This window comes from Polyodon spathula, chromosome 4 (assembly GCF_017654505.1).
Source record: "Polyodon spathula isolate WHYD16114869_AA chromosome 4, ASM1765450v1, whole genome shotgun sequence".
Classification (NCBI taxonomy): Eukaryota; Metazoa; Chordata; class Actinopteri; order Acipenseriformes; family Polyodontidae; genus Polyodon; species Polyodon spathula.
Genome location: NC_054537.1, coordinates 46771134 through 46783610, shown reverse-complemented (window position 1 = coordinate 46783610; position 12477 = coordinate 46771134). Strand labels below are relative to the sequence as shown.

The following is a 12477-nucleotide window of genomic DNA, read 5'->3' as shown; positions in this document are numbered from 1 at the left end:
GTAGGTGGAAAGATCTGGTGACATAAGTGTAATTCAGTTCTTCAGAGAATCGACAGTTCTTATAAAGAATGTTCAAAATTACTTTTCCCAGTGATTTTACCATTTTCACAAGGGATTTGGTAGAAATGTTATTAATAGCATACATGTAAAAGGCGAAGTGAACTTCAATAGGTTTAATAACATAATAGAAACATTTTACAGTTTATTATTAATGTTCATGAAAGTTACATCACTTCTTGTATATGTGACAAACACGACAATCTACAATTGGTTTAACTACCTATAAAGGAAGTTAATGTATATCAATTTGAACAGTACAAGTCTAGGATTTTTCTTCTTCCAGCCTCATGTGCAGTAGATCATATTAAGGTAAGATTTACATTTTTTTTATACTAAATAAAATACAAATTTCAAGTTCATTTTATTTTTATTTGCTTATCTGTAGTACACAACAGCATTTTTTGTTCTCACATTAGAAATTATACATCATTTTAACAAGTTGTTTTTAATTTTGTGAATGTTATTTTTTTCATTAAAAACAAATTAAACTACCATTGTATATTCTAAAAAATGCTGAAAAGCATTTTACAGGGGGAAATGTGACTGGTGTAGTTCAGCTATTTGATACACAATTTCATTTGTATGGATGCCTCTGCAACGTGATTTTGTTGCCTATATTAAGATATTGCTGCTACAGGCAATTATTTTCAATTGGCCAGTTTGTTTAAACTAAGCATAAATAAAGCAACCATAAATTGTTTATTTTGTGTTTTTTATATAAACAAGTGCAGGAGTATAATGATTATGGTAATGTTTGAATATTTCTTGTTATATTACTACAAAGTTACTACAAATAAGATGGATTTTTAACAACTACCACTTGCTAAACATACATTTAAACAATGCACAATTGCAAAGAGATAATGAATTCAAAGATTAAGATTCTTCATAATTCTAAACTCAAATAAAATATACTTTAAGCAAAAATGTTTTTACTAGAAATGTAATTTTAGCACGTGTGAAGGTGTGAACACAGCCCGGTCCGGCTCTCTGGTTTATGTTTTTATCGGGCAAACAGAAGGGGCTTGGAAACAGTTTAGCTGCAAATGCATACTGCTCTTAAACTTGTTCAAGAGTTCTTCCAGTAACCTGTGGGAACAAGAGAGTACATTTCTCAGCCAAACCAGTCATACAGACATTGATTGTCAAGAATGCAAAAGATATCTCATTTTCAGTCATAGTAAAATAACATTTTTGTAATGTAATCTTTCAGTTTTGTTTGGATCAGTTGTCCATTTTTCTACCCAATTTGAATACATGTCAATCAAAGTCGTTGTTTAAATGCAGGAAAGTTACAGGTTGAATTTTCAATCTGATCATTTTACATAAGGTTTGGCATTTGCTTTTTGTTGTCTTTTTATTAAACCTGATTTTGAGCGTTAAATGGGCTCACTCAATATTGTCCATACGTTTTATTAAAGTAAATAAGTTACAGAAAAGTACATAACCCTGCGCAATTCACTTGAATCACACTACATTGCCTACTTTATCACAGTAAATAACGTCACAGATGTAGGCAAGCCTTCATAGGTAACCACAATAAAAATCTCTTACTTTTTATCCGCTCCACTGTGTAGCTGTGGCAAGGCTTCCAGAGCTTGCTTGAAGCTCTGGCTGTAACAAACCCAAATTATACTTAATAAGCAATAAGCAGCAAACAGATGGTAGGACCATACTACTGGGATTTCAAATGAGGTGAACAAATCAATCAATTCTGTCACGCAAACTGTGATTCCAGACCTAAGAGCTAAGACCTTGACGATCAAAAAGCACATTATACTTTTTTTTTTTTTTTTTTTTTTTAAAAGTACCTTTATTTCCAAAACATACAAATGCTATCTTTAATGTATTTGGTGAAGGACAACGAAAGCATGCTTTTGATACCAGCATCCATCATGTTCTATCACTTTGAAGTCCTGTTGGTGATTTGAAACATTAAGAAGATTTTTTTGACTCAATAAGTGTTACTTTTAACAACATCTTTACAGCATGTGATTGATGTGAGCTGATGGAGCTCCACTGTGCAACCTGAACATTGTGCAAATAATTTTTCTGACACGAATCATGTTTCAGCAGAGGATATCAACTGTTACTCTGTTAGAGGTCAAGTGTTACTATATCCTGTCAGAGTCAGAAGTTATGTCAGGAAGAGCATCAACAGTTTGTCTGCTCGAATTGCACAATTGAGCTTTGTTAACCTCAGTCTACAGCCAATATGGTATGGCGTTTTTAAAAATAACACAATTTTCAGTTAGAGGTGCATTGACGTTCAAGACTTGAGTTCTGGAAAGAAGAGTTTCGTTTCCCATTAATACCTCAGGAGGTAGCATGTGGCTGAACTGGAAGAGAGGGGAAGAGGCTAACCTCAGAACCAAATCCATCTACAGTTGTCAGTAAATTCCACCTGAACCCTTGACAAAGCACAGTAAATACTTTTTGAAATAAACTGGAATAATGTTTGGTGTAAACTGTGTAGCATTGACCAATTTCAGAAAGCAAGGTCTACTTTTGTTAAAAACCTTTTTAACTGACTGTTAAATTGGTACCGTATGTAGTGTACCTGTGTCATAAATGCCGTTGCTTGTGAAAACTTTCCCGTACTGCATTAATTTTGCTAGGAAGGCATGGTGGTTTTTAAAATGTTGTGCTCTGAAACACTAACCCTGCGCATACTGTTGAGAAATGTAGCGTGTGGTAGATCTCATTGATGCAGCACTTTACAAACATGCAAGCTGATTAATGGCTGAAGTGTTTCAACACACTAAAAAACAAACAAACAAACAAAATGTTTGCAAATTCTTTTTTCATTCATTACCAGACTGTTTTTAGCAGTAAATTACAAACTTTTGGAGTTTGGCCATCTGACAAAAAATCCTAACTAAACATATTTACAAAAAGATAGGGACATGTTTTAAAAGGCTTTTGGGGAATAATACATTTTACTGAATAACATCAAACAAATTACATATATTAACATCAAATAGTGTTAGGTATTTGAGGCAATGCTTTTTGGTGATTTCTTACCTGCCCTCAGAAGAGAGGTAAGAAGCTATAGCATCCTGCAAGGCACAAAGTTCCAGCCTTGCCTAGAAAAGAGAGTAGAGAACATTATACCATTTATCATAACTTTCCTATGAGCAAGATGCATTTTTGGAATAAGATCTGCACAGATATTTTAACCCTGAGACAACACTTCCTGTTGATTTATAAATGTTCTTTGCTTAAATTGTAATATGGAACCAACTATAACGTCTGCATTTTCTTTGCAAAATCGCCTTAACTTTTTTTCATTGTACCACAACAAATATGTACAGTATTTAATAAACCAAATTATTATTAAAATGCTCGTGTACATATATTTCTAAAATATTAAAACTATAGGTAGACTATTGTATAAGGAGTGTTTTTTTTTTTTTTCTCCCCCCCTTCCCTAATTTTGAAATTAATTCTGGTGATGAATAAAATAAAGGGCTTCATAATATTTTTTTTTTTTGTTTAGCAGTCACTGCTTTAACATACTTTATCAGATTTCAAAGGTTGTGCTATGTGATACCAGTCTGTAACTGTAATACAACATTTGTAACAACATGTGGGTTGTAACTTGCACCATGCATCTCAAAAACAATATTTGATTCCTACCTGCAACAATGTTTTAACATATATATATATATTCTTCAATAGTAAAAGGAGGGCACACACACAAAAATCCCCCCCCCCATTAAATCGGAAATGCACCCAACCCAATTCAAAGTATTTTGTGTACATAATTCACTCATTACTTAACTGAAACAGAAACTTGGTAAAACAGAGACAAACAGAAATCTCAAAGATAAAGTACACTGTAAAATTCAGTTTAATACTATTTGTTATGATTAGGATTCATTCATATTTTCATCATCTCTGTTCTGTGCACTATACAGAAGTCATAATCTATATCCAAGTATTTACAACTGAAGATCACAGAGTTGTTAGGATCCCTGACTGCTGCAGGCAGGATTATTCATAATACAATACATAACTGAGATAACACCCACATGCATTGTTCTGGGACAGTCTGCTTAGTAATATCACATGGACACATTTTTTTTCCTACATCACAGCAAAAAAGGTCAAAAAATGGCTCTGTTGTTTTTAGGATATTTTCAGCTTTATATGATTCTTCTTCTTGAAGAAGCAAATTAAAGGCCAATCCTAATTTAGATGAGATGTATTGAAAGTTCCTCTGAATTTAGATAGCCGGTAATGCCGGTAACTGCTCTCCTGCAGAAATGATAGGACTCCTTGTAGATCCAAACAAATAGTATTTATCCAACATGATTCAAGTATTACTGATCACAGAATAAATATGTTGGTAAAACTTTAGTGATTGTCAGGCAAGATGAAAGTGCTGTACCACAAAAAGTGATTCCATTAACTATCAGCAGAACCTTCTTCATGGTGTTCTGTAATGACTGTACCTGTAGAGCTCCATTCTTACTGAAGGACGACACACACTGCATGAGGCGACTCATCTCTTCAGCAACTGCGTCCACAATTCGGGACAGGATTCTGGGAACTAGCTCTTTAGAGACTGTGAACACCTGGAAGTCACATTCATTTTCAAAAAGAAGGTTTATCATGAATAATGTGTTTCCAAATTAATATAAAACAGACAAATCACTAAGAAAAAGACTACTGTAATGCCCTGCTTGCTGGGGTTACCAAGAATTCCCTAAACAAATTGCAGTGTGTTCAAAATTTAGCAGCAAGGGTTTTGACTAGGTCTCGATCTGATGATAATATTACCCCTGTTCTGAAATCCTTACATTGGCTTCCTGTTAAGTTTTGCATTAATGCCCCTAGGTTGTGGAATGCCCTTCCCAAAGAAATGAAGGACTATGAATCCTTGGGTGTTTTAAAATCTCGCCTTAAAATGTATTTGTTTAAACTGGCTTTTTTAGGTTTAATGTTTTGATATTTTTCTTATTGTTTAGTTTGTGTTCTTATGTACAGCTCTTTGTGATGACTTGTCATGAAAACCGCTTTATAAAATTATTATTATTTAATCTTTACGGCTGTTGAACAAAATCCTCAATGCAGTTGAATCAGTAGATAGAAGAATAGTTCCTACTTCCATTGCTAAATGACACTGTTAAATCCAATAAAGCTGACACTGACCATGTCTGTGACTTTACTCAGAGAGTTTATTCTTGATTTGCTCAAGGGATACTTTTTGGCATCAAAATTGGTAAACTTGAAATGTGGATTACAGCGATCCTTAAAAGAACTGATAAAACAGCCTGGACTTACCTCTGCATGTACGGAAATAATATTCACCAAAGCTTCCTTCAAATAGTTTCTGACACCTACAGAAAGAATAACAAGGTTGGCCACATACATTTGTAGACTTATAGAATATGGTATACAATGCAAGAACGCATTTGCTCTATAGTTTGGGATCAAAAGATGACACTTGTGAGCAACAGAAGACCAGACTCCTGATTACTGACATAACGTACAGCTATGGACAAAAGTTTTGTATTACCTAGAATTTTAGGAATGAGACAATAAAATAAATAAAATAAATAAATAATAATAATAATAAAAAAAAACTATAAGAACATAACTGAGGTATTTTATTAAACATCAAGTAATCAAAAAAACTACAAAATAACTTGTGGTAAAGAATTAACAACTGTCCAAATTGCAACTGTGACTGACTGAATAGTACAACTACAATATGCTGCTTTTTGGCATACAAAACTAGTAAATGCAAGCAGTATTGTCTTAGTACTTACTAGGAGTGTGCGGGCACTCTTATTTTCTGAGTAATTACCTGTAAGGAATATCTGGTCGGCATCTATTAATGTGTTGATTTTAAAACAAGAAAAGCTGACCACATTTACAACAGAGTACCAATCAGTGGAAATTAACTTCCGCATTGAGGCCCATTTATAAAAGTACTGCGCATTTTTTACGACCATAGAAAGGGCGCTGAGGGTTCTGAATTCTTGGATGGGATTTACAGAACACACACAATGGCATAAACACGCAATTAAGACATGATTTGCGGGGGCAATGTCTCTATGCCCTTTAGCTCTTGATGCATATGTAATTTAAGGGCGTTTCTGAACAAAACCGCTAAAATTGGGAGGGGATTTGCATACAAGGTCGATTAAATATTCCGTCTAATTTATTAAAGATGCTGGTAATTGCGGGCCTTGTATTTGCTTGATTATATTAAGAACTCTTAAAAGCAGGTGTTAATTTGTTGCAGTCAGACAGTAGGCTATATAAAAGGCAAAGTGATGTGGAAGAGTTGTCTGCAGCAAGGAGGAGACATCATTTTCAAGGACAAACAAACATTTAATAACATTTTGCAGAGCAAATTTTTTAACCCTTCAGATCAAGTCAGTTTGAAAATTGTGGTTTATAATACTGTATTGTTTTGCAAACTCCAAATTTTCAATACGTTTCATAGTTTACATGACAAAAAAGAAAGTCTGCAAATAGAGAAAATAGAATTCATGTAAAAAAAAAGGTTCTTAGAAGCACCTAAAAAGGTCTCCTCACAGTGGCAAAGCAAAGCAAAGCAAAGCCTTTACTTCTAATGTAGGCATTATAAGAACGGTGGAGGAGATTAAGAAAAGAAGGAATGATATTCCGAGGCGCACTAAAGAAAAAGTCTCATATACATGTAATACAATGAGGGCTCATCCTCCACTATTATTTTAGTAATGCCTACAGAATTTAAGTTTTGTTATATGGCATTCTGGTATTTAACAATACTGGTTTAGGCAGTATTGATAAATTCAAGTTTGAAAGAAAATGTAAAAAAAAAAAAAAAAAAAAAAAAAGGGCAGAGGGATAGATGACGCAGTTAGTTTGTACCTAGAACAAATACAGTAGTAGCTATATTATAGACCATACAGATATGCTTTAACGTAGCTATATTATAGACCATATAGATATGCTTTAAAATCATACAGTCTCAGAAATACAGACATACATAAGAAACAGGAGAGTTGTAACTGCATAAGCATTTAAGAAGATATAATTCATAGTTAAACTGAAGACTGAACTGAAGACTTCGTATGAAGCTGTATGGAGTTATTGCTGTTGAACATACTGCTGTACAATGGAAGGATTTTCCACCTGTTTGACTGTCATGGATGTAAGTAAATAAAACTTGTGTTTTTTGTTTCAAATTGTTTCTGAAGTTTGAAAAGTCTTTATGCCTGGAATTATTCCATACGAAATAAGAACTAATATGCGAAGCACAACTGGATGACGTGTTGTAATGTATAAGCAACCTAGACTACAAACTCTGAAGTGGAAAATTTGTTTATTAAGAAGCCACTACACATTCCACATTGTATTCCTTTGTCCTGGTGATGTATTTTGAGCTTGTACCAAAATCTCCACTTCCATATTGGTAAATTTCAGTTTTTGCTTCTGAGCATCCTCATCACCATGGCTAGTACCAGGCTGAGGTCCTTGTGTGCCATTCATTTTCTTTTGGAATGCGTAGCCTACACATGCAAGGTTGATCCAAACCTGCTATTCATTGTGAGAGGTGTTTAATTCTCCACCGCTAATTGCGATAACGGGTATTTAAATTGTTTGATTGCTGAATCGGCTGCTTCACCTAATTAGTCTTATAAAATAGGTCGTTACTTTGATGCTGAGTGCGGCCGTACTGAACACACACAACACGTGGGCCTGAGTTTTAAACGCTGAACTGATTCGTCATGTAAATGTGATCTTTCCTTATAGCTAACTCAAAGAGCTACAACTGTGCATTTCTTTGTTGAGTTTAATCAGATATTACATCTTGCCCAGGACTACAATCCCACAATTCACTGCACAGATGACATATTTCTAAGGAAAGTGACAGCAAAAGAAATGTAAACCAAATAATTGCTTAAAAATGTAAATAAGCTGGATCACAACATGGTCTATATTAATAAACACTGTCAGATTGTTAGTGATTTATACTTGTGCAAACAAGGGAAACTGAGGGCTCATATTGTTTAGTGCTGAGCAATTAACACATTGTATTACATTTAATTCATATCCAATAACTTTAAGTTCTTAAAGTGTATTACTTCGAAGATATGAGTAATGACACATCGCTAGTACTTAAGTACTCTGAAAATGTACAAAATAAATACCATCTTTTTGTTCACATCATTTATTTTAGTGCATTCCAATTGCAAAGAAGCAAATGCGTTTTTTTTCTATTTAGGATAGCTTATTATTTGTACTCCCATTATATATATGGTGGCACATTCAGTATGTTACCCTGGTCTTAAAATAACCCTCAGACAATTCAATAGAGAACTTGAGGGGAAAAAAAAAAAAAAATCTAAAGCTGCACAAAGATAACCAGCCGCTGTCTTGTGTGTCTAATTTACTTTATGTAAGTACCTGTTCAATTAGTTAGAAATAGGATTGTCTGTTTGCAAAATGATTTTGTGCTGAAAGAGTTAAGCACTCATGAGCTCTTGTTTCTTAATTTGGCACTGCACTGAGGAAACTGCAAAGAGCAAGTCTGAAAACTACAGTTGTTTGTTTTGTAGAAAAACAAACAAACAAACCTTATACATTTTGTAACAGAAAAACAATAGCACATCTATGTAAGCAGTAAACTGTAAGCAGATTCAAATCCTGCTTTCTTCATTTCTTAGTCTCCTTACCTCTATATGATGTTAACGGCCATCCTGAGGGGTTCTTATTGCAATTACTTAGATACTGTGTTGTTATTTTTTGATATAGTCTGTGTTACTTTTTGATTTCACCAGAGTCCAGGAGCTGTTCTTCAGTTTTAATTGCCTGCCTGTAACGCAGGCTGGATCGGCCAAAGCGTTTTTATCCTAATAAGCACCAGCACCATAAAGTAAACAGCTAGTTACGGCCAGCAAAACAACAAACAAACAAAAGTTGCTCTTCACTAGATGGTGTTGGCTTTTACATCTATAAAGACATACCAGCTATGGCCCTCAAGATTCATTCCAGTCCAGGCTTTTACTCCAAGCATGTTCTAATGTTGTTAATTTAAACTGTTAATTCACTAAGTGAAATTAATCTCGAGGGCCAGAGCTGAGTACCACTGATCTAGCCTGTTACATCTGCCTATGGCAGGCAAGTAGAACTGAAAAACAGCTTCAAACACAAAGCACAGACTAGCATGTTGTATAAACTAATATACCTAATATTTGTTGTTTCTGCATCAGTTGTAGAATACCGATGAAAATAAAATAAATAAAAATTAAAACACATCATTGAGTAGCTGCAATAAGAACCACTGAGAATGACTGTAAACACCATTACTAGGTAAGGGGATGGTAAGCGTGTTATCTGAATTAATAATTGACACATTTTTCCTGCATTGTTTATTGTAATAAAGTATGATGAGACAAAAAAAATAATATAATATATATATATATATATATATATATATATATATATATATATATATATATATATATATATATATATATATATATATACACACACAGTACCAGTCAAAAGTTTGAGTACACCTGCTTGAAACCAGGTTTTTCATGATTATCTATGCTTTTAACTGTATAAACGTGTCTATAAACACTTAATATTTCATTATATGATACATGCACTTATATAAGCTGATAATTAATTTTTGAATGAAAATGTACATTTTGCCAATTTCAATGAAACGGTCACCCAAAGCAAGGGGATTTCAGTCTGAAGCCCAAGTCAGTTAAGTGTCTGAAATGTGTAGAACACGGAGTTAGAACACTGGTCTAAGTATAAAAGTGCCTTTGTTAGATGTTTTCTGAGTTAACTAGCATGTTACCTAATTAACCTTTTGTCACCAATTATTGTTAACAGGTGAGGGTCCATGATTACTATAAATATAGGTAGCATAGGCACAAGTTTGTCATTCCTGAATGTAAGGGAGCAGAAAATGGCAAAATACACTCAGTTAAGCAAAGAAAAAAGACAGTCTGTAATTACTTTAAAAAATGAAGGTCAATCTTTAAGACAAATCGCAAGAACTTTTCAAGTGTCTGCAACTGCTATGGCCAAGACCATCAAACTATTTGAAGAAACTGGCACTCATGAGGACCGAACAAGGTCAGGCAGGCCAAGGGTGATCTCAGAATCAGAGAACAAGTTCATTCGAGTCATACATATATAATATATATATATATATATATATATATATATATATATATATATATATATATATATATATATATATGAGTGAAGGATTCTGCAACTCACACGGTTCATTACCCCTTTAAAACGTAGACCCATGACACAGAATTACAGTTTACGTGTTGGTGTGCTATTTTTAATAACAAAATAAACAACACACAAAATAAACACTTAGCTCTACCAAATCAACAGAACTAACTTAAAACAAAACGTGCATTTGCACTTGTTTTTAGGCAGGTTGCTTTGGCCTTGTGCTTGGGATCATTGTCCTGCTGAAAGGTGAAGATATAATTCATAGTTAAACTGAAGACTGAACTGAACAAGTGTAACAAGATGCCCAGTTCTTTCTCCTTCTTGTTTGAGCGCTGAGTTTTGAGGGACTGCCTTTTCTTGGCAGTGCCTGGGTTGTGTGATGCAGCTTCCACTTCCTGATTATTGATCCAACTGTGCTCACTGGGATATCTAAACACTTGGATATTATTTTGTACCCTTTCCCTAATCTATGCATTTGTATTACTTCATCTCTAACTTCTGCAGAATGCTCTTTGGTCTTCATTTTCCTTCAGATTCACAGCCTTACCAATGATCCTTCAACAGTGGGGTTTTTATCCAGAAAATGTGACAGCAACTTTAATGGTTCACAGGTGGAGGCCAATGGTAAGGTAATTGTGGCCTTGTTAGGGCAATTTCTTTCATTGGTGCAAACTGGGAGCTTCCACAGCACAGGGGTTGAATACTTATGCATGCAAGATATTTCATTTTTTTTATTTTTCTTAAAAATATTTCCCAACATAAAACCAATGTCATCTTACAATAATTGATTCTGAGTTTCAGTGTTTAAAAATAAAATATCAAACAGAATGAAATTTCAATGTACCATTTGTAATTCAGTAATATGAGAGAATTGGTCAGGAGTCTGAATACTTTTTCAAGCCACGGTATATATGAGACACACACACTCATGCACAATATAAATCAACACCCAGGTCTAATGGATTTAATAAAATACTCAAATACATAAAAAAAAAATCATGATAAGTTTTCAGTATGAACATTACAAAGTTAGTATCGGGTATGACCTCCCTGAGTATTAACTCAATCCTGGCAGCGTTGATAGGTCTGATCAGCCTCTGGATAGACTGCTGTGGGATGTTCCTCCACTCTTCCTGTGCAGCTGCAGCCAGCTGGCGAAGGTTAGCTGGTCGCGGTTGTCTCCTGTGGATGGCACCGGCGATTTGGTCAGGAGAAAAAGTTGGCCATGACAAGACCTAAACATTGTTTTCTTGAAGTTGTGCAATTGTAATCCTAGCACTGTGTGGTCTTGCATTGTCCCGCTGGAAAATAGACATTTTCGGATTGGCTTGCAGGAATGGAAAAACTGTTGCCTCAAGGACTTCGTCAATCAATTGCTGAGCAGTAAGGTTGCCCTCAAATCGGCACCAAAGGCGTTCTCGTGTTAAAGGAGATTCCTCCCCACATCATCACACTTCCACCAGCCCACCAGTTGGCTTGAGCAACGCAACAGTCAGCATAACGCTCACCACGACGTCTCCACACACGTTGTCTTCTACCAGGTCTGTCAAGGGCAAAACAGCATTCCTCGGTGAATAAAACACTCCACCACTCTCTCTGCTGCCACCACGTTACCTCTGAATTATCATGCAGACAGAGAGCTACAGTCATTTTGCTGATGCGTGGGTTATTTCTTCCTGAAATTTCTCATGCTGGAGCCACTGCAGTCTGAAAACAATTCCGCAGATGGATCAGTCGGATGTGACGATCCTGGGTTGGTGTGATGACCCTCAGCCTTCTAGGGCATGGCCTGTCTCTTACAGAGCCAGTTTCCTGGTTTCTCTGGACTAGTCTGCTGATTGTGAAATCACATGACTTGAGCTCAGTATTTTGTTATCCCAAGGAACAATATTATTCAAACAATCAACAAACCTACCTGCTCACTATTTAAAATGTAAATAACATTATGTATGTGCCGAATGAGCTACTGATGTAAAACTTACGACTGTTGCATTTTCATTGTTCATCAGTATACACACACACACACACACACGTAAAGATGTTCGCTCCTGAAATATATTTTATGTTTTTTAATTCATGAAGCAGGAAGCGGTTTTAAAGGAAAAGAGCAGCGAAAGTTACTACCACAAGAGTAACTGGCTTCCGTGACCATAACCAAACTGGTGAAAGTAACATTTTCTTATAACCATGGTTCCTATGGTC

The 12477-nt window shown here is 35.0% G+C and overlaps 1 protein-coding gene across 2 annotated transcripts in view; it reads right to left on the bottom strand.

The window, feature by feature from the left end:
• Positions 1-203: 203 nt before the first annotated feature.
• Positions 204-12477, bottom strand: part of exoc2 (exocyst complex component 2) — a 145791-nt gene continuing 133517 nt past the window's right edge. The window contains exons 24-28 of one of the 2 annotated variants that reach the window (XM_041248009.1): positions 5350-5405; positions 4518-4640; positions 3085-3146; positions 1615-1674; positions 204-1149 (exon numbers count right to left, since the gene is read on the bottom strand). In XM_041248009.1, the coding sequence (XP_041103943.1) occupies positions 1056-1149; positions 1615-1674; positions 3085-3146; positions 4518-4640; positions 5350-5405 (395 nt within the window). In that variant the 3' untranslated portion in view covers positions 204-1055. The remainder of the gene's footprint in view (positions 1150-1614; positions 1675-3084; positions 3147-4517; positions 4641-5349; positions 5406-12477) is intronic. The other variant, XM_041248010.1, reaches the window with a different exon arrangement.